Source organism: Procambarus clarkii, chromosome 52 (genome assembly GCF_040958095.1).
Source record: "Procambarus clarkii isolate CNS0578487 chromosome 52, FALCON_Pclarkii_2.0, whole genome shotgun sequence".
In the NCBI taxonomy this organism is placed as follows: Eukaryota; Metazoa; Arthropoda; class Malacostraca; order Decapoda; family Cambaridae; genus Procambarus; species Procambarus clarkii.
In genome coordinates, this window is record NC_091201.1 from 25,629,574 (window position 1) to 25,654,948 (window position 25,375).

General features: G+C 43.9%; 1 protein-coding gene across 5 annotated transcripts in view; it reads right to left on the minus strand.

The window, feature by feature from the left end:
* LOC123763628 (uncharacterized) overlaps positions 1 to 25,375 on the minus strand; it is a 149,696-nt gene that overhangs the window by 36,850 nt on the left and 87,471 nt on the right. For 3 of the 5 annotated variants that reach the window (XR_011222719.1, XM_069304360.1, XM_069304361.1), the window contains one exon: positions 16,470 to 16,519. The exons of the other annotated variants lie outside the window; for them this stretch is intronic. Coding sequence is in view for 2 of the 3 variants with exons in the window: in XM_069304360.1 (XP_069160461.1) it covers positions 16,470 to 16,519 (50 nt within the window). In the remaining variant the exon portion in view is untranslated. The remainder of the gene's footprint in view (positions 1 to 16,469; positions 16,520 to 25,375) is intronic. 5 annotated transcript variants of the gene reach the window in all.

The following is a 25,375-nucleotide window of genomic DNA, read 5'->3' on the forward strand; positions in this document are numbered from 1 at the left end:
ACACACACACACACACACACACACACACACACACACACACACACACAAACACACACACTTACACACACACACACACACACACACACACACGCACACACACACACACACACACACACACACACACACACACACACACACACACACACACACACACACACTCACACACACATACACCATCCCCTCCCCCACCCACCTTCGCCTGCCAGAAATACATCCGTGTTTACAAGTAATTAATACTCAACAGGAAGATGAAGCTTGCACAAGCAACTTAAGTACACCTTAAGACAACTCCGAGACGAGAGACCAGGCATATTAATCCAGCCTCTGATGAAGCCAGAGGAACATTTTGGCTCATATTTTATTTGTATATTTATATATAATTCCAAGAGACATAGAGATAGGTTAGCAGTCAATGTAAATAAATAAAAAGTACGAGGTGCTTACGCTCTCAGGGTCCGCATTTGAGGGCGCCTTGGTGAGAGTTCTTTTAAGAAAGACGGAAGAGTCCTGAAAGAGGAGGATGTGTGGTTGAGGAGAGTGCTAGGGGGGGATGAAGGCGAATGGAAGGGAAAGTGGGAGAGACGAGAGGTAGAGACGAAGGAGAGGGGAAAGAGAAGCATAAAAGGGAAATGAAAGAGACTCAGGAGAGAGGGAGGAAAGAGGCTTCAGAAGTGAGAGAGGTTTTTATCTAGTAGGCTGCTGCTGCTGCTACTGCCTCCGGGGTCTTGATGTTAAGAAAGATGGTGAGAAAGAGGGGGAGGGAAAGATTGAGACGCTCACCTCTCCCTACTCCTGCCTGTCACGATAGATGAAAAGAGAGAATATGGAAATAGTGGTAATTTTGAATCACTATTTCTATATAACAACAACACTGTAAATAGTGACACTCTTGCTTCTCTACGACTACTACATCTACTACTATTTCTACTACAACAACTACAACAATTCTACTTCTGGTGGTTCTTTTCCTACCCTCCCTATTGGCTTTTCTTTACATTCCACTCCTTCATTACCATCTTTCTCTCTTCCTATCTTCTCCCTATCTCTCCCTACTTTCTGGCCACCTCCCCCTCCTCCATTCTCTGACCCTAGAGTAATATCCTGGCTCCCTGCAGTGCTGTTCTCTGTGTGGCCCATCCTTCATTTTCCATCCTAAACTAAAGTGTAGGGGATCGTATACCCTTGGCAGGCTATAGTGAGCGTAATGGGCTAAATGGGGAGTGGGTTGACGGTGGGGGATGGGTTAAGGGTGTGTGGTGAGTGGTTGTGTTGGAAGTAATGGGTTATGGTGGGCGGGTGAATGGTGAAAGTGCTTGTATGGGGGGGGGAACTGTGATGAAGATATGATTTATAGTGTATGATGAATGGAATATGGCTGTAGGTGTGGTAGGTGTGTGGTGGTGTGTAAGGCAGGTGTGTTGTGGTCGGGTGTAGAATAATTGCAACATGGTGGGGGTTTAGAACAATTGGAACATGGTGGGTGGTAGATCAATTGCAACATGGAGGGGTGGAGAACAACTGCAACATGGTGGGGTGGAGAACAACTGCAACATGGTGGGGTGGAGAACAACTGCAACATGGTGGGGTGGAGAACAACTGCAACATGGTGGGGTGCAGAACAAGTATAATACAGCGGGGGGGGGGGGTGAAGAACATGCAATCCCAACAAACAACGGTTCCACAACATTGCAACCATCTCACCTCATTGTTACGCCCTTATAAACAACCTAAAAATAACGATGCGTTGTGTGTTAGGTTGGGCTAGCACCTATAGTTAACCATTGCAGACATGGTTGACCATTGTAGCTATAGTTGACCATTGTAGACATGGTTGACCATTGTAGACATGGTTGACCATTGTAGCTATGGTTGACCATTGTAGCTATGGTTGACCATTGTAGACATGGTTGACCATTGTAGCTATGGTTGACCATTGTAGACATGGTTGACCATTGTAGCCATGGTGGACCATTGTAGCCATGGTGGACCATTGTAGCTATGGTTGACCATTGTAGACATGGTTGACCATTGTAGCCATGGTGGACCATTGTAGCCATGGTGGACCATTGTAGACATGGTTGACCATTGTAGACATGGTTGACCATTGTAGACATGGTTGACCATTGTAGACATGGTTGACCATTGTAGACATGGTTGACCATTGTAGCCATGATGGACCATTGCAGCCATGGGAGCCCTCCGGCCAAGCCACTATAGGTCTATGTCCATAATATATTGCTACCATCATGGTAGCAATATATTATTCATAAATTTACTAAAATAAATTTACTGCAAATGAATGAAATATGGAATGAAATACAGAAGATCCGAGGAATCAGAAATTATGATACTCAGGTGTTAATTAAGATTGGCTAAAAAATAATGTGGAAAATAGTTTTTTTCCTGACTTTAGTATTTGACAGGAGAAACAAATAATATTTTATGCTTAGTAACATTTGTGAAGAAGTAATTATGCGGTAGAATTAAGATTAAGTGACCTACGGATCTATGATGTCTTGTAACGTGTGTTATGTGGTTATTTGTTCTGGTTTTTAGTCCTGTGTGTGTTTTTTTTTTATCTTTTTTTCTGTCTGTCTGTCTGTCTGTCTGTCTGTCTGTCTGTCTGTCTGTCTGTCTGTCTGTCTGTCTGTCTGTCTGTCTGTCTGTCTGTCTATCTCTCTCTCTCTCTCTCTCCTCTCTCTCTCTCTCTCTCTCTCTCTCTCTCCTCTCTCTCTCTCTCTCTCTCTCTCTCTCTCTCTCTCTCTCTCTCTCTCTCTCTCTCTCTCTCTCTCTCTCTCTCTCTCTCTCTCTCTCTCTCTCTCTCTCCCTCCCTCACCCTTCCCTGCAGGCCGTACATCCTGGGCCAAGATATCAGGTCACCATTAAATTTTACCAGGTGCTCAGTTGGCTTCTTTTCTGTCGTGTGGCAACGGTGGGAGATCTGCCGAGTTTGTTTGTGTCTTATTTTAACACTCGAGATGGCAGAGGGTGGCGGGGGGGGGGGGGAGGCAGAAAGCTTTGACGTGCCTGCAGATTTATAAGACTCCTCGCTCCTAAGTTCCTGCTGAGTAAGCTGGGGAGGAAGAGTCAAGGAACAGAACTAAATTATCTCTTTCTTTATAAGTGGAATGGGACAGTCGCCTTCCATCTTTCTTTCCTTTAAAACCACTTCGTTTTATGCTTTATTCTTTTTCTTCATTCCTCCATAGTCTCTTCTTTCTGTTATTCCTGTAACTCCAAACTGTCCTCCTTCTCATTTTCCTTAATCTCCATACATCTTATTTAGTATTTCTCTCTCACGACAGCTAATTATTGTTTCATGTACTCAAGTTGTCCTGCCAAAGAGAGACTGAGAGAAATGCGAGGAAATTGATTGCAGGTAAGAGAAAGGAGAATGGAACACAAAAGGCCAATGTTAAACTTAACATAATATTGCGGGTTTTGGTGTAAGAGCTTTCATTGTGTCAGCTGTATGTGTTATTTTTATCTATTTCTCCTTGACAGCTGCGCCGGTACTGAAATATCTGTTTATCTCTCCTTGACAGCTGTGGGGGTACTGAAATATCTGTTTATCTCTCCTTGACAGCTGTGGGGGTATATCTTACCTTCCCTTGACAGCTTCTGGGGTTATATCTTACCTCACCTTGACAGCTTCTGGGGCCAGATTCACGAAGCAGTTACGCAAGCACTTACAAACCTGTCCATCTTTTCTCACTCTTTGGCGGCTTTGTTTACAATTATTAAACAGTTAATGAGCTCCGAAGCACCAGGAGGCTGTTTATAACAATAACAACAGTTGATTGGAAAGTTTTCATGCTTGTAAACTGTTTAAGATAAGTAACCAAAGCCGTCAAAGATTGAAGAAAGATGTAAACTTTCGTAAGTACATTCGAAACGGCTTCGTGAATCTGCCTCCTGATTCGGTAAAACGGTGGCATTTGTTTACAGATTAGTGAATCGAGAGAATTGGTTGCCTAACTATCTGAATCCACTTATTTGTGAAACCAGTTTGCTGTCTCTGCCATTGACGGGGTTATAAGACTTTGCATATTAGATAATCCGGCTAATTTGCATATTATTAGAGACTCGTAAATCGAGTGAAATTGATTTAGATCTGAGGTCTCTATCAGTGGCATGATCCCGTACAGGAATACGTCAGATTATCAATGTTTATTATCAATATATACAATCATTCACTGTTGATTGTATTCTGTCATTCCGTTACCATGATAACGACGGCCTTCTTCCTGTTCTCGCTTCTCTTATTTCCTCTCCTTCCCCTCTTCTCTTATTTCCTCTCCTTCCCCTCTTCTTTATTACCTCTCCTTCCCCTCTTCTTTATTACCTCCTCTCTTTCCTTCTACCCCCACTCGCACTCCCCCCTTCCGTACCCTCTCCCTGTCATCTTCTTTACCTTTCTAAATCCCAATTTTTCGCCCTTTCTCTCCATTCTCTCCTTCTTTCCCCTCCTCCCTCCCACCCACCCCCCCCCCCCCTTTTCTCCTCCCCCCCAGTTTCTGCCATCCCCTCTTAACCCTTCTGTCTTGTCAACGGCACAAAACAATTCTCAGCCATGCCGGGGATCGAACCCTTGACCACAGAATATAATGTATGCATAATAATAATTATTATTATCAATAAATTAATGGTGTAAATTCTAAGTATCTAAAAACCAAAAAAAATACAGTTTGTCATTTTAAAATCTGCCGATGCATAAAAGGTATTTTTTTTTTTGAAGCATATATTGTGCCTATAAACTAAATTTTAAACCCACTTTTTTAAGTTATAAATAACGAGTTCAATTTCCTCTTTGATTTTTATCTATGAAAACTTATCCCTATCCTATTTTTTTTTTTTTACTATCACGCTCCATAACTTTATTTTTAACGCAGACGTATTACGAAATTTTTGTTGTATTCGCATATTACAGATGTTAATATTATTCCTCAATGTCGATAGCTGGTTATGACAAGCCGACTTCCGTAGACCCCCGTAAAAACGAGGGAAATAGCACGAGGAAAAAAAAAACACATAAATAGCCCGAAATATAGTCCACTACGGGCTCACCATAGCCCGTGCTACTTGGAACCTTTTGTTCCAAGTAGCGAATCTTATACAACAACAACAACAACCCCCAATTTCCCCTCTCTTCGTCATCCCACAACGCCGATAATACACACACACACACACACACATATCCCAACACCCTAAAAAACACACATACATATACTTCAACACCCCCCAAACACGTACACATTCTAACACCCTTGCAAACATGTACGTCCCATCCTAACCCCCCCCCCCTTCCTCCGACAATACACGCATCCCTACACCTTAAAAACCACACACACACACCTCAACACCCCCAAAAAACCACACACACACACACCTCAACACCCCCAAAAATACACACACACACACACACACTTCAACACCCCTACAAACCTGCACACACACACACACACACACACACTCACCCCTTCCCCCCCCCCCTTCCCCCCCCTTTCCCCCCCCCCTTTCCCCCCCCCCCCGTCGAAAAAAACAATACAAAGGCTTCACCTGGAAATCTTTCTGCTTATACAACAACCAAGCAATATCATTAGTAACAAAGCTATACGCCAATGAACGTAATTTAGATTTGCTATTGATCTAGGGTCCAGCAGTTATTGGTTTGATGTTCTAAATTGGATTGCACCCACGAAATTTGCAATAAGCTTCTTGATCAAAAAGATGCCAGTCCTATTTTTGGTTCGTCTTTTATTTCCACTTTTTTACGAGAACATGGGTGAACATACGTGAGGTTTTTTTTTTGGCTTTTTGTTGTGTCTCTTTTGTGCTTTTGTTCATCTTTCACGAGAGCAGAGTGTCTTGCTTTGATGGAAAACGTCAAGAGTGAAAGCAGTGTCTTAATGGAAAACTATTTTGTTTTCATTGAATTTATATACCGTGACCCCCAACTTAGGCATAAACAAAATGAAAAAGTCTAATATTATTTATCAGCTTAGGGTCAAAATGAGTCTGCACGTTCAGTCCGTCTTCCTAAAGTTTCCCAACGTCAAGAAACCGTCGTACTAAATTGCCCCCCCCCCTACCTATCCTAACCTACCAGAGGACCCAAAACAGAAAACGGGACAACTTACTCATTTCGCGAGCCGCTACCATTTTCTAATGCGACGATTTTTTTTCGTCTTAGGTACAGTATACGTCAAAATGCGACGCTCTGTTAGCAGGACGGGTTGGATGTAAACAATGTGGTAGGGAGCCGGTCGGCCGAGCGGACAGCACGCTGGACTTGTGATCCTGTGGTCCTGGGTTCGATCCCAGGCGCCGGCGAGAAACAATGGGCAGAGTTTCTTTCACCCTATGCCACTGTTACCTAGCAGTGAAATAGGTACCTGGGTGTTAGTCAGCTGTCACGGGCTGCTTCCTGGGGGTGGAGGCCTGGTCGAGGACCGGGCCGCGGGGACACTAAAAAAGCCCCGAAATCATCTCAAGATAACTCAAGATAACTACTGTACAAGTTACGTAATGGTTACTTTGATGCATTCGTTAGCTGAACCACTCTGATGTATTCCTTAAGTGAAGCACTGGGAGGAAATAGGACTAGTCTGTTTAATAGACATTATTCCTAGTTTTTTTTAACCCCGAAATCAGACGACCACACAACCAAAGAATTTAACAATAAAGTGGATATGATGGAAATATTTCGGTGGGAATCATTGCATTAGACAACCGGAGGAAGGAAAATTGCGGACCAAAAGCTAAAGGTCGATTCTTCAGGCAAAAATAGGTAGGTACACACATACCATGAACACACACACACACACACACACACACACACACACACACACACACACACACACACACACACACACACACACACACAGGAAGTGATGTGGTGGAGGCTGACTCCATACACAGTTTCAAATGTAGATATGATAGAGCCCAGTAGGCTCAGGAATCTGTACACCAGTTGATTGACAGTTGAGAGGCGGGACCAAAGAGCCAAAGCTCAACCCCCGCAAGCACAATTAGGTGAGTACAATTAGGTGAGTACACACACACAGCGGGGGTCAGGTAGCTGAGCAGACAGCGCGCAGGACTCGTAATTCTGTAGCCCAGGTTCAATTCCCGGAACACGCAGAAACAAATAGGTAAATTTTCTTTAACGCTGATGCACCTGTTACCTAGCAGTAAATAGGTACTTGGGAGTTAGACAGCTGGTACGGAGCTGCTTTCTGGGTGTGTGAGTGTGTGTGTGGAAAAAACATACAAAAAATTAAATTAGTAGTTAGTAACAGTTGATTGACAGTTAAGAGGCGGGCCGAAAGAGCAGAGCTAGACCCCCGCAGAAACAACTAGGTAAATACAACTAGGTGAATACACACAAGCAAAAGTTCTGACAGAATCAGACTAACATAGATTAAACAAAAAAATTACAAAATATATAATTAGACATAGACATTGAACACTAAGAAATACGAGTACAGACGTAAGGAAGAGGAGGAGGCGGCGCTACTGCTGCTGGCTCCTAGAAGTAAAGCACTGGGGGTAATCAGAGCCCATAGTGACGACCTAGCGAGGAAAATCAGAGTGCTCACCTTCGAATCTCTGATTGCGGCCATATATAAGTCTGGCCAGGTAGTGGGGAGCACCTCCCCCCCCCCCCCCCCCCCGTCACTCTCCCTCACACTCCCTCAGATGAGTTCCTCCTTAAAACAAAGATTGGTCTGAACGTAGTACAATGCTCTCTCTCTCCTCTCTCTCTCTCTCTCTCTCTCTCTCTCTCTCTCTCTCTCTCTCTCTCTCTCTCTCTCTCTCTCTCTCTCTCTCTCTCTCTCTCTCTCTCAGCCCAATGAGCTGAGAGAGGGGTAAGGTAATTATCACCAGAAACCGCTAAGTCTTACAACTATATGCCGAACCTGGAAGGGATAGGAGGATATAAGGATTTAGGATAGGACGGAGGAAAGGAATGGTGCTCAACCACATGGGACAGTCGGGGATTGAACACTATTCAGCAAAAAAGTGAAGTCGTCGTCCTGTTATCTATTCCACGTCTTTGGGCACTCTTCCCTCTGTCCTATCCTAAATCCTTATCCTCCTGTCCATTCCAGGTTCTATATATAGTAGTAAGGCTTAGCGTTTTCTCTTGGTAATTACCTTACTTCTCTCTCTCTCAGCTCATTGCGGACGTTTGGCGTGACATAATGAGCTAAATTAGTTCACAGCTTGTAGCATTCATTTATGAATGTCACAGCTAACCCTATCGAAGATTAGCTTTGTTTTAGTAACAGAGTGAGAGAGAGAGAGAGAGAGAGAGAGAGAGAGAGAGAGAGAGAGAGAGAGAGAGAGAGAGAGAGAGAGAGAGAGGTAATTATTACCATTCCGGGCTCACATCTAGAGATCTGAGCTCATTAACATGCATTTTAGAGTAAAAGAGTACCCTGTAATATAACAGGAAACCCCTTGTAATATAGCAGGGAACCCCCCCCCCCCTGTAAAACAGAAGGTGAGTCGCCTTGTTGTATGTGATTGGCTGACATTACATTCAGATTGATGACTTGAGAAGGCTCTTATGGACAGAAGATCTCGCTCCTCAACAATAAGACGAGGAAGTAACCACGACCTAGACTAAATGAGGAAACATGTTTCATGTCTCATAATTCCGATAATTGTAGAAATAATCATACCACTTTTTTTACATTTGATACATGGCTCACCGTCTAATATTCCTGTCGACTGTGACACGTATCAGTTAAGTTATCACTTCAGCAATTTAGTTCATACTTGGGCAACAATTTCTCCCTTGCAATCTTGATATATTTATAAATATTACATTCTATTCTTCGAACTGGAATCCATCAACAAGGCTCTGCGGTTGCAATGCCAGCGAAATTCTATGAAAAAACTTGTCGTATATTGTGAATGGACCTTTTTCTCCTTCCTGTGTTATTGTTGTGTTCCTGTATTGTGACTTCTCTTATGAGGAGAATGTATCTTTTTTCTATGTATAGCGGAGTCACCACGATACTCACGTAAAATACTATACATAAACTATATGCATATAACTTCCAACTATACCACCAGCATGCTGACTCTTCGTACATAATTTTTTATGTTGTTATCATTTCTCCCCGGCATGTTATTATTTCTAGTGTGGTAAGGCCCTGGTTTTTTGACGTTTCCAACTATGTTCATGTTAAGTTCTTGACACTACACACAGAAATCACACTAGCGTGATGGATCAAATGAGCAAATCCACAAGGGCCGTGACGAGGATTCGAACCTACATCCGAGAGCATCCCAGACGCTGCTTTAATCGACTGAGCTAAGGCAGCGTCTGGGATGCTCTCGGACGTAGGTTCGAATCCTCGTCACGGCCCTTGTGGATTTGTTACATTTAAGTTCTTGAGTTGGTCCCGAGGATCAGAGTATCTGAGAATCAAGCCAGGCAGTTGATTCTCAGATACTTTGATCCGAGAAAGGCAGCAAATGCTCTGTTGTATTTGTCCCAAATTCCCTTCTTTTGTGTGTGTGAGGGGTTCATAGGACAGTGTTGGTCTCGCGTAGGTTGTATGTAGTATATAACCGGATTTGTCGGTATATATCCGGTTTTTTCGTATATGCCGATTTTTTATATTCAAAATTTTGGGTATATCTGGATTTTTGGCCAAATTTTGCATTGTCTAACTTCAACAGAGGGTTAGACATGTATATGATAGATTCTGGGTGAACACAGATAGGAGCTGACTGTCTCGTGTACGGAACACGTCTTTCCCCTTGTACGGTACATGTTTACTTCATGTCAAATCACTTTCATCACGGACACAGAGGGCAATAAGGTCACCTCATCCATATACATATTTCATAACATTTTAAGAATCACTAGACGAGTCCTGGAGGATTTTCGTCTCGAAAATTCAGGTTTTGTCAAGATCTCTATTAAAAGCCCTGTTGTACAATAGCCTACGTTCCCGACTCACATTCAAGGATCCCGGGTTCGGTCCCCGGACGGGACAGAAGTGGTTGCTCACGTTTCTTGTTTGTCTGATGCCACTGTTCACCTAGCAATAAATAGGTGCCAGGGAGTTAGCCAACGGATGTCGTGTTGCATCCTAGTCAGGGTCAGTCCCTGGCATAAGGAACCTTACACCTGATATCAGAGGGGAGTATGAGGGGCGATTCATAGTGGGTTGACGAGACCACACACTAGAAGTTGAAGGGACGACGACGTTTCGGTCCGTCCTGGACCATTCTCAAGTCATAGTGGGTGTTGGAGAATGAAGAGAGATTCACAAATACCAGATTCAGGTATTTGATGAATCTTCATTCTTCAGGGGTATCTGAATCTTCATTCAGATACCCCTGAATGAAGATTCAGGGGTCAAGGAATACCAGACTCGGGAAACAAGGAACACAATCACTTACCAATAGGTTTATCCGATACTTCAAATTTCCCTTTCCTTGGATGTTGCTATAATTATCCCATTATCCTATCCCCTTCCCCCTATCTCCCCCTCTCCTCTCCCACTTCTCTCCTAGCCCCTCCCCCCCCAACCTTCCCCACTCCACCCCTTTCCAGCTGAGGGAACAGGAACCAACAATTTCACACCGTCAACACAGCCAAGTGTATCGGTATGAAAGGCGAACAAATTCCTGTTTTCAACTCGTTTACATAAATTCTAAGGTGTGTCGTGTTCATATTTACATTAAACTTGAAGGACCATATTTTCCCCAAGATGGCCAACGCGAGGCTTGCGTTGAGCTGAGAAAGGTGCGTTGCTGAGGTAGCATTGTTGATGTTTGTAGGAGGGGTGAGGTGGGAGGGAGGGTTTTGCAGGTGTTAGTGGGGTTGGAGGAGGTATTGCAGGTGTTTGTGGGTGGTGGAGGTATTACAGGTGTTTGTGGGTGGTGGACAAAGCATTTTTGGTGTGTGTGGGGGTGAGAAAGGAACTGAAAGTGGTTGTAGTGGGTGTTATAGGCTTATGAGGGACCGAAATAGGTACTTTAGTGAAAGAGTTTACGTTATTTACATTATCAATATCCATTCTAGTTTTCAATCATTTTAGTGTTCCTTAATATAATTATAGGTATTGCTCCTCATGTCTTCTTTGTCGATGTTCCTTAAATTATATATATGTCATTATCATGTACCTTTTCGTCTCTCCTTCTCCCCCGTTCATTGTGTCTTAGTCTTAGTGTGGTGAGGCTCAGGGTCCTGTCCCCCCTCTCCCGTTCTCCAAAGTTACGTTCCAGTGGCTAAGAAACGAGATTTCTTGAAGATCTTTAATCGACTTTTTCTAATTGATATTTATTTCAAGCGGGAGTCTTCATGCTGCTGTTCCAATAGCGTTTAGGTCTGACGTATATCGTATATTTTAGGTCTGACGTATATCGTATATTTTAGGTCTGACGTATATCGTATATTTTAGGTCTGATTTCAGTGCTAACTTTTTTACTGTTTCTGAAGACTATTCAGACGTTAGGTAGTTTGTTAATTCTGCCGACGTTATTTGGTTCCATCATTGGTGGCATATGGGGGGATTGTGTCTTTTCCCCTCTTCATTATGTACTACTTTTGCGGTCTCTTCACTTCCGTTTGTTTCGTCGTAATATTGCATTTATCTAGGTTAATGTTCAGTAGCCATTTTTCAGCCCATCTCTGGAGTACCTTAATTAATATTTCATCATTCTTCCTCTACGTTGATTTCTAAGTTTAGTAGCGTCGTCAAAAATGCACAAGAAGAAACTTATTATATGAATGAGATCACTGATGCATTTTATAAAACATGATTGGACCGAGTTTCCCCGTGATATCTTCTCTTTAACTGTGATATCTTCTCTTTAACTGTGATATCTTCTCTTTAACTGTGATATCTTCTCTTTAACTGTGATATCTTCTCTTTAACTGTGATATCTTCCCTTTTTATTGTGACCCTTTGCTTCTCACCGAAGATAGCGACCTGTCGAATGTACCAGCTTGCTTCTCTAGCGAGAGGAAAAGTCTCTTGTAGGGAACAGTGCCGAAATGCTCTCTGGCAGTCAAGAAAGAGTTGCCTAAACCCAATCTTCCTGTCGGATTGCTTCCATCTTCTTGAAGGCTAATAAGATCTTCACCCTCTGTACTTTTCACATATTGCTTCTTCCTCTTCGTCGAAAGCCTCGCGTTTGTCAGAGTATGTGAAGATGGGTTTTACTTTTTTTTTTTTTTTTTTTTTTGAGAGAGATATATACAAGAGTTGTTACATTCTTGTACAGCCACTAGTACGCGTAGCGTTTCGGGCAGGTCCCTGGAATACGATCCCCGCCGCGAAGAATTGTTATCACATTTACTTCAATCGAATCACATTTACTTCAGTGGTCGCGATAGACCAATATTTGGGTGGAGATAATGAGAGAGTAACGTGACCGAAAAACAATTGTGTTATAATAACACATATGTGTTATTTGTGTTGATTGTAACACAAATGATGCACACAGGGACATACAGGGGACGCACTTTAGCGTCCTTTTGTTACTGGATGGAAGAAGCTTCCGCTGTCTTGTGCACTAATTGTGATTTCAGTAATAATTTTCAGAGTTTTCTATAAATATCCGTTTGCATAATACACATTTATTTCCTGTTAATTATTTCATCTGTGTGCCTATTGTAACGATTATTACTTAAGTTACTTGTTGCATGCAAATTACTTTTTGTGTGTGTGCGTTAATCACATGCGTTTCCCTGTCATGAATGCGTCGACGTTCAGTAAGAGATATATGAAAGTAATTGTTGGCAAAATGTAATATTACCTAATGAACAAAGATGCAGGTCCTCTATGGTACAGAGGTATCATTAAAGATAATTACTTAATAACCTCCCAATTAGATCAATTAATAGGGAACTACCTTCCATATGACGGGGTCATCAGCGTGGCTAGTGGCCCGGTGTCCATTTTGGGAGGAGGGGGAAGGTGGCCAGGGCATCCTGTGTCATCTTAGGAGATAGCAGGGCCTCCTGTGTCATCTTAGGGGATAGCAGAGCCTCCTGTGTTATCTTAGGGGATAGCAGAGCCTCCTGTGTCATCTTAGGGGATAGCAGGGCGACCTGGTGTCATCTTAGGGGGGTACCCTGACGTCTTAGTGACCTTTTCGGAGGTGGGAGAGCATCTGCCTAGCAGTTAACAGGGCGTCTTGGAGTCCGGTTTGTGTGACACCAGAATTGCATGATGTCCTCTAAGGAATTATTTGCAATACCGCCCTTTACGTTTATGCAACATCCGAACTTTTGGAAGGTGTTTAATTGAACCAGGTCACTCTGGGGGGCGCTTTTCCTGGCCTCTAGTGGAGAGATATCAAGGGGGGGGGGGGGTTTCTCCAACAGCAATGTTGCTTGTTCCAGAACGCTCTTGTTCTAGCAGGAATGGTTGCAGAGAGCAACGTTGCAACTCGGTACTGAGGGTCACCGTGGGTGTGTGTGCAACAGGGACCGTGGACAGCTGCTGCTCTGTGGTTTGTGCTGGTGATGAACGAGGGGAGGCAATTAGCATGGGTTAAGGGTCGTCCCGCGGTGGTCTTAACTACCATTATAACTCTCTCGTGTAAATGCTGCCCACTCACTCTAATTGGCAGGTCGTATCTAACACGATTATCTCCGTCTGTATATCTGTCTCGTGGGTCGCTTCTCTGTTTCTCTGTTTGTCTGTCTGTCTGTCTGTCTGTCTGTCTGTCTGTCTGTCTGTCTGTCTGTCTGCCTGCCTGTCTGTCTGTCTGTCTGTCTGTCTGTCTGTCTGTCTGTCTGTCTGTCTGTATCTCTCTCTCTCTCTCTCTCTCTCTCTCTCTCTCTCTCTCTCTCTCTCTCTCTCTCTCTCTCTCTCTCTCTCTCTCTCTCTCTCTCTCTCTCTCTCTCTCTCTCTTCTTCCCTCCCTCCCTCCAACGTTCTTTCCCCCTCTCTCTTCCTACCCCCTCTCTCCTTCCCCCCCCCTTCCTATCACCCCCTCCCTTCCTATTCCCCCTTTCCTATCTCCTCCCTCCACCCCTCTCTCCCCCATTTCCTTTCACAGACTGGGCATGACCTACGTAGTACCCTTGTACTTTAATAATGTAATCGCAAATTGTAGTGAAGCGCCATTAACTGTTGGACACCTGTGTACTGCTGGGGGTCCTGGCCGCCTGTGTCCAGCTGTGTCTCGTCTACCCTCCCTCTTCTCCCTCACTTCCTCTCTCCCTCTCTCTCTCTCTCTCTCTCTCTCTCTCTCTCTCTCTCTCTCTCTCTCTCTCTCTCTCTCTCTCTCTCTCTCTCTCTCACTCTCTCTCTCTCTCTCTCTCTCTCTCTCTCCCTCTCCCTCTCTCTCCAACACTCTCTTATTCCTCCTCTCCCCCTTCTTCCCTCTCTCCTTCCTCCTCTCCCCCTCCCTCTCTTTCTCTCTCTCCCTCTCTCTCCCTTTCATTAGTAGGCATTGAGCTTTCATCTTTTCATATTCATTTGTGTATTACACACATACATGAAGGCCTTTTTAAGATTTAGATGTACAAGTTGTGTATTTAGAAATTACCCCCAAAAAATGGCATTCAAATAAATAAAAAAAAAATAACCCAAGAAAACAGATGATCAATAACTTTGGATGAATAAATTTACTAGGGCCGTGACGAGGGTTCGAACCTCGTCTGCGTCTGAGATCCTCTAGGACGTAGATTCGAACCCTCATTAAGGCCTTTGGGGATTTCTTCATTTGATGCATCACGCTATTGTTATTTCTGTGTGTAATAACTTCGGATATACCGTATGTACATCAATATATTCGATACAAAGTATAAGACATAAACGTACGATCCGACACGCTTTTCTCTCATTGATCCGGACACAGAAGTAGCGGCGAGCGGACTACAGCGATGACTACGCTAGCCAAGCCAATTAAAACGACTCCTTTAAGGCAATTTCACCAATGGAGCCAATTAACGGTACGTAAACACAATTTGTCTCTCCCGCCCTGGTCCAGTTAGCTGGGTTCTGCTCTGAACTAGTATAAGACTTTTGCCTTAAGAAATCGCAAATTGGTGAATAAAGGAATGAAGAACTTGTTAACTAATTCCGTTAAAAATGACGGAAGTTTATTATCTAGCAGTGCCCTGTTAAAAGGAATTTTTAATATGTAGGAACAATAGAGATGTTTTAAAGATATGTAGTGAGGTATATATATATATATATATATATATATATATATATATATATTTATATGACTTGAAGATATATTATGGTATTTGCTATATGTAGCAAATATCATAATTTTACATTGATGGAAGTTGATTCGTTATAAGATTCTCACTGTGTAAGTGAAAACCACATTTTCCGATGTGCTGTTATTCTGCTTGGCCTGTTGGTCGCGTGTATGGGTTCGACACCCAACTGGAGGAATGGCTGTACGATTACATAGGCGTACACAATCACCTTCTGACGAGGAGTCACAATAACGTGGCTGAAATATGTTGACCAAACCACACACTAGAAAGTGAAGGGACAAAAACGTTTCGGTCCGTCCTGGACCATTCTCAAGTCGATTGTGAGAATGGTCCAGTCCACAATCGACTTGATAATGGTCTTAGACGGACCGAAACATCGTCGTCTCCTCCTCGTTTTCTGGTGTGTGGTGTGGTCTTCAAACTATCGCATGCTTCTTGACCGATACTTGCTCTCACCACTGGTCAAGCGAGTGTCGCTGCCTCCCACACGACAACAGTGAAATCAATTAAGTACAGGGACCGAAACTACAAGTTCAATGTCGTGCTTAACTGACCACAGACATTTGGGTCTCTTGGGAAAAAGACTTCAGGAGATTCCTGTGGGATTTGAGAAGTTTACAAAATTTAATTAATCAATTTTTGTTTGTTTTGGTAATTCGATTTTGTAAACAATCGGTTTTGTGTTTTGCATCTAGGGAATTTTATGCCAAATAGCAGCTAACCAAATAGAAAAATTGGGAGGTTGGAGCAAGAAATATATAAATGCATACTCAAGGTCAAATTTGTTTTTCTTGAATGGTTCGTTTATACAGTTGTTCGAGGTTAAGGGTTCTCACCAGGCCTGAACACACGCTCACACACACACACACACAAACACACACACACCCACACACACACATGAAAATGTGTGTGGAATGCCACCCCTACCTGGGACGTTAGAAAGAACTTTTTCAGTGTCAAAGTAGTTAACAGGTGGAATGCCTTAGGCAGTGATGTGGAGGCTGACTCCATACACAGTTTCAAATGGAGATATGATAGAGCCCAGTAGGCTCAGGAATCTGTATACGAATTAATTGACAGTTGAAAAGGCGGAATCAAAGAGCCAGAGCTCATCCCACGCAAGCACAACTAGATGAGTAGACACACACACACACACACACACACACACACACACACACACACACACACACACACACACACACACACACACACACACACACACACACACACACACACACAAACACACTCACCAGTTGCTGACAAAACCACTCGATGAACGTCCCAGTTCCCAAGTTGGTCTCTGCAAAGGACATAAAGAGGAGTAACATAGTTTTCCAATATATAACAACCTTCATGGGATATATTCCTGTATAAAAAAAATATAAAAAAACTGAATTGCCTGAAAAGCAAATTGGACGGGTTCAATTCTTTCTTCTCCTCTCCTCCCTCCTGTCCCGCCTGTCACAACCACGATGCTCCCACACAAAATGAAAGGAAAAAAATAGTGAGATGAAATTTTGACTTCTTGAAGAAGAGGGGAGTCGGTGGGACCCTTTCATTTTCATCATCGTCTGTTGTTGATAAAAATACAAATTTACAGAGCTTTCATAATCGAGGTGTGCATATAGTCATACAAAAAATAAATTAGTGGGTGTATGTTTGTGTTACTCTCCTAGTTGTATTCAACTAGTTGTGCTTCCGGGGGTTGAGCTCTGGCTCTTAGGTCCCCGCCTCTCAACTGTCAATCAACTGGTTTACAGATTCTTGAGCCTACTGGGCTCTATCAAATCTACATTTGAAACTGTGTATCGAGTCAGCCTCCACCACATCACTGCCTAATTCATTCCATCTGTTAACTACTCTGACACTGAAAAAAATCATTCTAGTGTCTCTGTGGTTCAAAAATTAGGCAACTGGGTTTTGTTGATATTAATCATTAGATATTATTAATCAACTGATATTAATCATTAGCAACAGAATTGTACATATCATCTGAAAATTGTCCTTGGCATGCAGAATATACAAATATTCACTAAAACGCATACAGAGGCAAATTAAAAAGTAATTTTCAGGAATTAGAAACCTTTCTGTTGAAAAATTTGAAAACCCTCATTTATTTTATCTGGAAAGTTGACATAATTGAAATATATAAATGGAATAAATGTATAACACAAGGAATATACATAAGGGTATAAATATGGACACAAAATAGAAAATAGAACAATGAATATAAATTGGAGAAATTTATATTTATGAAAGACCAAGGGTAATACTATTTTCCCATGTGAGTGTAGGTAGGGTCTCTGTGCTACAGTGGCTACGTTCTCAACTCATATTTGAGGACCCGTATATATGTCCCGGGCGGGGCAAAAATGGTTGGGCCCGTTTCCTTTCACCTAATGCTTTTGTTCACTTAGCAGTAAATAGATTTCCGGGAGTTAGGTAACTATTGCAGGGTTGAATCCTAGGAAGGGTCAATAGTTTGACCTTGTAGAGATCTCGATACATAGCTAAACTACTTATACCCACAGGCTACCTGTCCCCCCAACAAAACGAATTAATATATAGAACGAATTATGGTAATATTAATGATGAGTGATTGCTGCATTGTTTCAAGCGAAGGTTAAACATATATTTAAATGATTTAGGGTTGATATAAATAGTTCTGGTGCGGGTTCCCTTCTTCTAACCGGTTGGCCGAGCGGACAGCACGATGTACATGTGATCCTGTGGTCCTGGGTTCGATCCCGGGCGCCGGCGAGAAACAATAGGTAGAGTTTCTTTCACCCTATGCCACTGTTACCTAGCAGTAAAATAGGTACCTAGGAGTTGGTCAGCTGTCACGGGCTGCTTCCTGGGGGTGGAGGCCTGGTCGAGGACCGGGCCGCGGGGACACTAAAAGCCCCGAAATCATCTCAAGATAACCTCAGGGTGAGAACTGTGAACATTTGGATATGACATAGCTGAGTAGGCTTTGCATTCTTTACACCACTCAATTGAAGCCCGAGAGGCGGGACCCAAAAGCTCAAGCTCAACTCGTGCAAGCAGAAACAACGAGTATAATTAAAAATATGCGCAAACAAAAATGCACACTAAAACACACGAGCAATCATGCGTACGCACACGCACACACACACACACACACACACACACACACACACACACACACACACACACACACACACACACACACACACACACACACGCACACACACACACGCACACACACACACACACACATACACACACACACACACACACACACACACACACATATCGCACACACACACACACACAAACACACATCACACACAAACACACATCACACACATACAAACGCGCGCGCGCACACACAGTTTAAAGCCGCCATGTTAACTCCAGAACTGCAGGAGACGGTCTCGCCCCGTACACATAGCAACACATCCACACACACACACACACACACACACACACACACACACACACACACACACACACACACACACACACACACACACACACACACACACACACATACACACACACACCGCACGCCCATATCGATGGGGGTGGGGGTGGCGTACAGGCGTACGGGCGTGCGGGCGTGACCTGGTGACGGCTTCACCACCCCCCCTCCCCCCCACCCCCCACTACACCAGTCGAAGCGCCTTGCGCATAAATAGACATAATTGCGTTAAAGATGCCGTGTTACTGTAACAACGGGGGGCTCAGGTAACGCCACCAGCCATCTCCCCTCTCACCCCCCTCAGCCTCCTCCTACCCCCCCTCCTTCCCCTTTCCCCTCAGTCACCGCAGTTGGGGTTCGACCCCTCGCGCTCCGCGGCCGCTGGTAGGTGCCATACGTGGTTCCACCTAGCCTGGAATTGTGCTGGAAATGTGGATATGATCGAGGGTTGATGCTGCGGTTTCTCCTGGCTATCTGGTTGGTGGTAGAGCCTTGATATCTGGTCTCCAGGTTGATGCAAATCAGTGAAATACAGGGACCCAAAAAAATGGGGAAAAATTCATGATTAAATGATTAAAAAAAGGGTGAATGTCAACTGTCTCTCTTCTATTCATCTTCCACATCCCACATCCCCCCATCCCTTCGTTCTCTGGATCACCCTCTACCCTATTCACTCACCCCCTATCCCCCCCTTTTAACTCTTACTTGCCCTCAACTCACTACAATCCCTCTGTTCCATTTCCCCTCCTTCCTCTTACTACTCCTCCTCTCCCTCCCTTCCTCTGCACCTACTTCTCTTCCTTCACCCCCCCCCCACACACACACATTCATCTCTGCTGCCATCCAGAAAATATCATATAGACGAGCTCAATTCAACCTTCACTTTCCCTTCCTTGGAACTCCATTACGTACCAACTAGGTCCCATAAACCCATAATAACCCCCATTCACCCCCTCTCATCCCATTCACCTCCACCTCATTCACCCGCACCCCATTCCCACCCCCACCACCTTTTGCAACCTTGTCCCGTGCACGCTAAGACCCCCCCCCCCCCCTCCTCCCCCCACCACACGCTCCTAGCACTCCATACATTACAACCTCAACCATCTACCAAACTCCTGTCCACCCAAAAAAAATCCCCCACCACATTCACACTTGCGTACACAGTTCAGAGGCGGGACCAAAGAGCCGAAGCTTAACCCTAGCAAGCACAATTACTCGAGTACAATTAGGTGAGTACGGGTCCTTGCAGAGCTCTGGGGTCGTAGTCCTAAGGGCCCTGGTTCGATTCTTGATCGAAGCAGAAACAAATGGGTTGAGTTTGTTTCACCTGATGCACCTGTTCACCTAGAAGCAAATAGGTACCTGGGAGTTAGACAGCTGCTACGGGCTGCAACCTGGGATTCTATGTGTGTGTGTGTGTGTGTACTCACCTATTTGTACTCATTTATTTGTGCTTGCGGGAGTTGAGCTCTGGCTCTTTGGTCCCGCCTCTCAACTGTCAATCAACTGGTGTACAGATTCCTAAGCCTTCTGGGCTCTATCATATCTACATTTGAAACTGTGAATGGAGTCAGCCTCCACTACATCACTGCCTAATGCATGTGTGTGTGTACTCACCTAGTTGTGTGAGTGTGTGTGTTGGGGGGGGGGTATATACGTTGTAGGTATGATAGAGGAAAATAGGTTTGAAGTCAGTTCATTAGACAACCGACGGTTGGAAAGGCTGGGGTCCAAGAGCTAATAGCTCGATCCTGCAGGCACAAAAAGTAAACACGACTCACACCCCCACCATACCTTACTTCATACACCCCCCTCTTCCCCCCCCCCCTCTTAACCCCCCCTTCTTCCCCCCTCTCTCCCCCCCCCCCAACACCACTCTCCCAATACCCCCTTATCCTCCCTCCCACCTCATTGGGGAAGGTGGTGGTGGTAGTGATTGTGGTGAATCAGGGGGAAAGGTGGTGGTGGTGGTGGTGCAAGGGCAAGATGGTGCTCTGGGTGCAGGTGAAGGCAGAGAGGAGAGAGAGAGAGAGAGAGAGAGAGAGAGAGAGAGAGAGAGAGAGAGAGAGAGAGAGAGAGAGAGAGAGAGAGAGAGAGAGAGAGAGGGAGAGAGGGACAATATACCCCCCCCCCCCCCCCCCCCCGCGCCAGCCGCACAAAATATGACACTGGTAAATTGGATTCCCGACAAAACTTAGCGAATTAGAGTATATCGGGTGAAAGAGGAAGCGGAAGGGACGTTGTTTCTTCCCCTCCCCCCCCCCCTTCCCCCAACCCTTGGAGTTGGGCCAAAAAGATGTCGGATATATATGTATCCTTGTATGTATCCCCCTCCCCCTTTCCCCCAACTCTCACCCCCTCCTCCCCCCAACACCCACCTCCCCTCTCTCAGTTTCTGCCTTCATATCTCTGTTCATTTTATTTTTCCCCCCTGTTCCTCTTTTTTTATATCATCATATCCTTCTTATCCTGGTTTATCTTCCATTCCCATACGTAGCTTATACTTCTCTTCTACCTCCTCCGTCTCTTCCTTCTCTCTCCCTGCCTCCCTCATCTACAACCTCCGTCTCTTCTCCTGCAACTGGCAAGTTTGTTGTCGAATAGCTGATTAAGATACACAGAACTTCTCTAATTTCCCGTGGGAAGGTGGAGGGGGGGGGGGGGGACACGCGGCCATTTTAAGGTGGTCACAGACGAGGTTTATCTCCACTCTGGTCGGGGGAGGGGAGGGGGTGAAGAGGGGGGGGGGTGGTTGGAGGTTGGGGAAGGTGGCTTTTTGAGGAAGGAATGAGATGCGTAAGAAAGGCTTTTGGGTTGAAGGAAGGACTTTTTTTTGGAGGGGAGGTATGGGAAATAGGAATAGGATCGTTTGGAGGTATGGGGAATGGGGAGGGGTCGTTTGGAGGGATGGGTAATGGGGACAGGGTCGTTTGGAGGGATAGGAATGGGGAGGGATCGTTTGGAGGGATAGGAATGGGGAGGGATCGTTTGGAGGGATTGGGAAAGGGGAGGGATCGTTTGGAGGGATTGGGAATGGGGTGGGGGTCGTTTGGAGGGACGGGAAATGTTAGAGAGACGTCTGGGAGATGGAATTTGACTTTTGAAGGAGGTGGTTGATGCCGCCTCGGGGGGGGGGGGTTGGAGATGGCACGCAAACAATAAAGATACCAACGAATAAATAAACAAATAAATAAATAAATAAATAAATGCGAAAATGGAAATAATTATTAGCTGTTCCACTGAGGGATCAAATGTTTCCTTCTATCAAAAGACTTGCCAAGAAATTACTAACAGCAATCCATCAATCACCATACTATGAGTGATGATTAATGAAGATCAATCCATTGCAAGATAACTCAGCAATATTGCATCCAATGCGATAGAAAACTAGCTTGTCTGTGAAGGGTGGTCCCCAACATCCTGATGCTAAAGGGATGATGTATTACTCACACACTTCAAGTCCAAAATCAGAGCTATAATAGAGTACTTGCCACTATAATTTAGCATTCTTCTCCTCAGTCTTATCTAAAAATTGCTAGAGAAAATTCAAGATAGGGCTACTTACCGGTGTGAAGCAACGTTAATGCATTATTAATGCCACAATCGACTTGAGAATGGTCCAGGACGGACCGAAAAACGTTGTCGTCCCTTCATTTTCTAGTTTGTGGTCTGGTCAACTTAATGCTTTACCTGTGGACTCTCCATCAGGTGAGATATGTGGCTGGTCTGTTCTCACCTAATTGTGCTTACGGGAGGTTGAGCTGCGGCTCTTGGGTCTGAGACTACATCTGTGTGTAAACTCCTTAGAGTTTATAAATTGCTTGCTAACCCATTAAGCATGCAACTCCCTTGATAATTAACGAGCTAACAGGGGCAATATGTGAAAAACAGATACATGTTCCCTTTGTACGAATTGAACAATTCGTACGTTCTTATTTACGCGAAATGCGCTAAATTATTGCAGGCGATGAGTCACAATAACGTGGCTGAAGTATGTTGACCAGAGAACACACTAGAAGTTGAAGGGACAATCGACTTGAGAATGGTCCAGGATGGACCGAAACGTCGTCGGCCCTTCAACTTCTAGTGTGTGGTCTGGTCAACACGCTAAATTATTGAATCTTTTTTTGTTTTTTAAACAGGTTGAAATAATTCAACAATTCTTATAAACGTGAGGATAAGAACACTCAAGTATTGAAATAAAGAACAAATAACTAGACATGAACACAGTTCTAGTTTGCAAACTTTAGTAAAAAAAAATATAAGTATTAATTGAATTAAAATAAATACAAGTATTAATTGAATTAAAAAAAAATACAAGTATTAATTGAATTTTTATTCATTACTATAATGAAATATATAAACATACTTTATTATCTCTGCTTGAATTGTTTTTATTTATTAACTAGTATTTTACTTTGCCTAATATTACTAGACCCTTGATTATTATCACTATCTTTATCATTATCATCACTATCTTTATCATTATCATCACTATTATTATGATTCGATATTATTTGCTCATCACCATCGTTGTATTATTAATGTATTATTTATTTTATAAATAAAACGAAATTGTTAATAATACATTTTTCCCCCTTTCGTATTTAATAAAAAAAAACCGGATGTCTGGACCAGCAACTAAATTTGCATATTCATCACCGGAAATGAATCATTATGTTGGTATTGCTTCTATTATCGTAGTTCGGTTATTAAGAAAATTCTTCCCCTTAATACATAGTATGACGGGCCGCTCGGACGAGCATCTTGAGATTATACACCCAGGTGTAGTTGGAATGATGAATAATACATCCAGGTGTAGTTGGAATGATGAATAATACATCCAGGTGTAGTTGGAATCATGTATAATACATCCAGGTGCAGTTGGAATGATGTATAATACATCCAGGTGCAGTTGGAATGATGTATAATACATCCAGGTGTAGTTGGATGATGTATAATACAACCGGGCGTAGTTGGAATGATGTATAACAATGTAACAACGGAAGACGTCAATCAGACTCCTCAAGACTTATGGAAGAAATTATCTGTGATATTCCGTTAAAAGCTTCTATCGTTTTCTTGTTTAATATTATCAATAATCAGTGCAAAGTAGCGAAAGAGGCACTCCAAATGATGTACATATCCCCCCGTAAACACGGGAGGGGGCTTTGACAAGCCTCCGGCTTCCTGTCCTCGTCGGGGGGCCCACAAGGCCCATATCTATGAGCCTTGTCTGTCATCCATTCCCCCTAGACCTATACTACATAGCCTGCCATCCATCAGGCCTTTGTGTCATCCATCTCATATATACATCCTCTTCCTGCCATCCATCACCCAGGCCTACACACCACCTCCCTGCCATTCCACAATTATAGAAAAGGTCCCCCATATAGTGGCGCCAACGTCGTTTCCATATTTCCAGCACTAATGAGAGCGTCAAGTCGAGGAGGGAGATGATTAAGTACACCTCTGTTGTACATTTAAGCTGACAAGTGATATATATATGGCAGCAGGAGCAGTAGTAGTATTAGTACAAGGTACACCTCGAAATCTCAATAACGAGATACGTATATATATGATAAAATCTTGAGGTTGACGTCTGAGGGTTACTAAAGACGCTGGATTGGTCCTTATGCTGTGGTAACGATCGTCTCGTAGTTCAATGTAGTTCTCGTGTTTTTCTCACCCTTTGATCTAGGATCAATGCCAGAACACCTGATCAATCCTGTTAAGGATTGGCAGAACTGCGTTTAATTCGTGTTAATTGTAATATAATTGATTCACGTGCACCATGCTGTAGTTTCATGATATATATTTGTCATGTTCTTTTCAATTTACACCTGTTGTCTTGTGATCATATTCACTGTCACATTCTTGTTTGTAGCAGTGAATGTGAGGTCTTACTGTCCTGTGTGGCAGTGAATATGAACACCAACCTCACAGCCCTGTGTGGCAGTGAATATGAACACCACCCTCACAGCCCTGTGTGGCAGTGAATATGAACACCACCCTCACAGCCCTGTGTGGCAGTGAATATGAACACCACCCTCACAGCCCTGTGTGGCAGTGAATATGAACACCACCCTCACAGCCCTGTGTGGCAGTGAATATGAACACCAACCTCACAGCCCTGTGTGGCAGTGAATATGAACACCACCCTCACAGCCCTGTGTGGCAGTGAATATGAACACCACCCTCACAGCCCTGTGTGGCAGTGAATATGAACACCACCCTCACAGCCCTGTGTGGCAGTGAATATGAACACCACCCTCACAGCCCTGTGTGGCAGTGAATATGAACACCACCCTCACAGCCCTGTGTGGCAGTGAATATGAACACCAACCTCACAGCCCTGTGTGGCAGTGAATATGAACACCAGCCTCACAGCCCTGTGTGGCAGTGAATATGAACACCACCCTCACAGCCCTGTGTGGCAGTGAATATGAACACCACCCTCACAGCCCTGTGTGGCAGTGAATATGAACACCAACCTCACAGCCCTGTGTGGCAGTGAATATGAACACCACCCTCACAGCCCTGTGTGGCAGTGAATAAGAACACCACCCTCACAGCCCTGTGTGGCAGTGAATATGAGCAGCCTCATCATTGCATGTATGAGTCTGGGATGATTTAAACATGCCTTTTGCAGTTTCCTTAATTGTCATGTTAAATTTTTGCCGTAGGCATTGCAATACAGCAACTTAA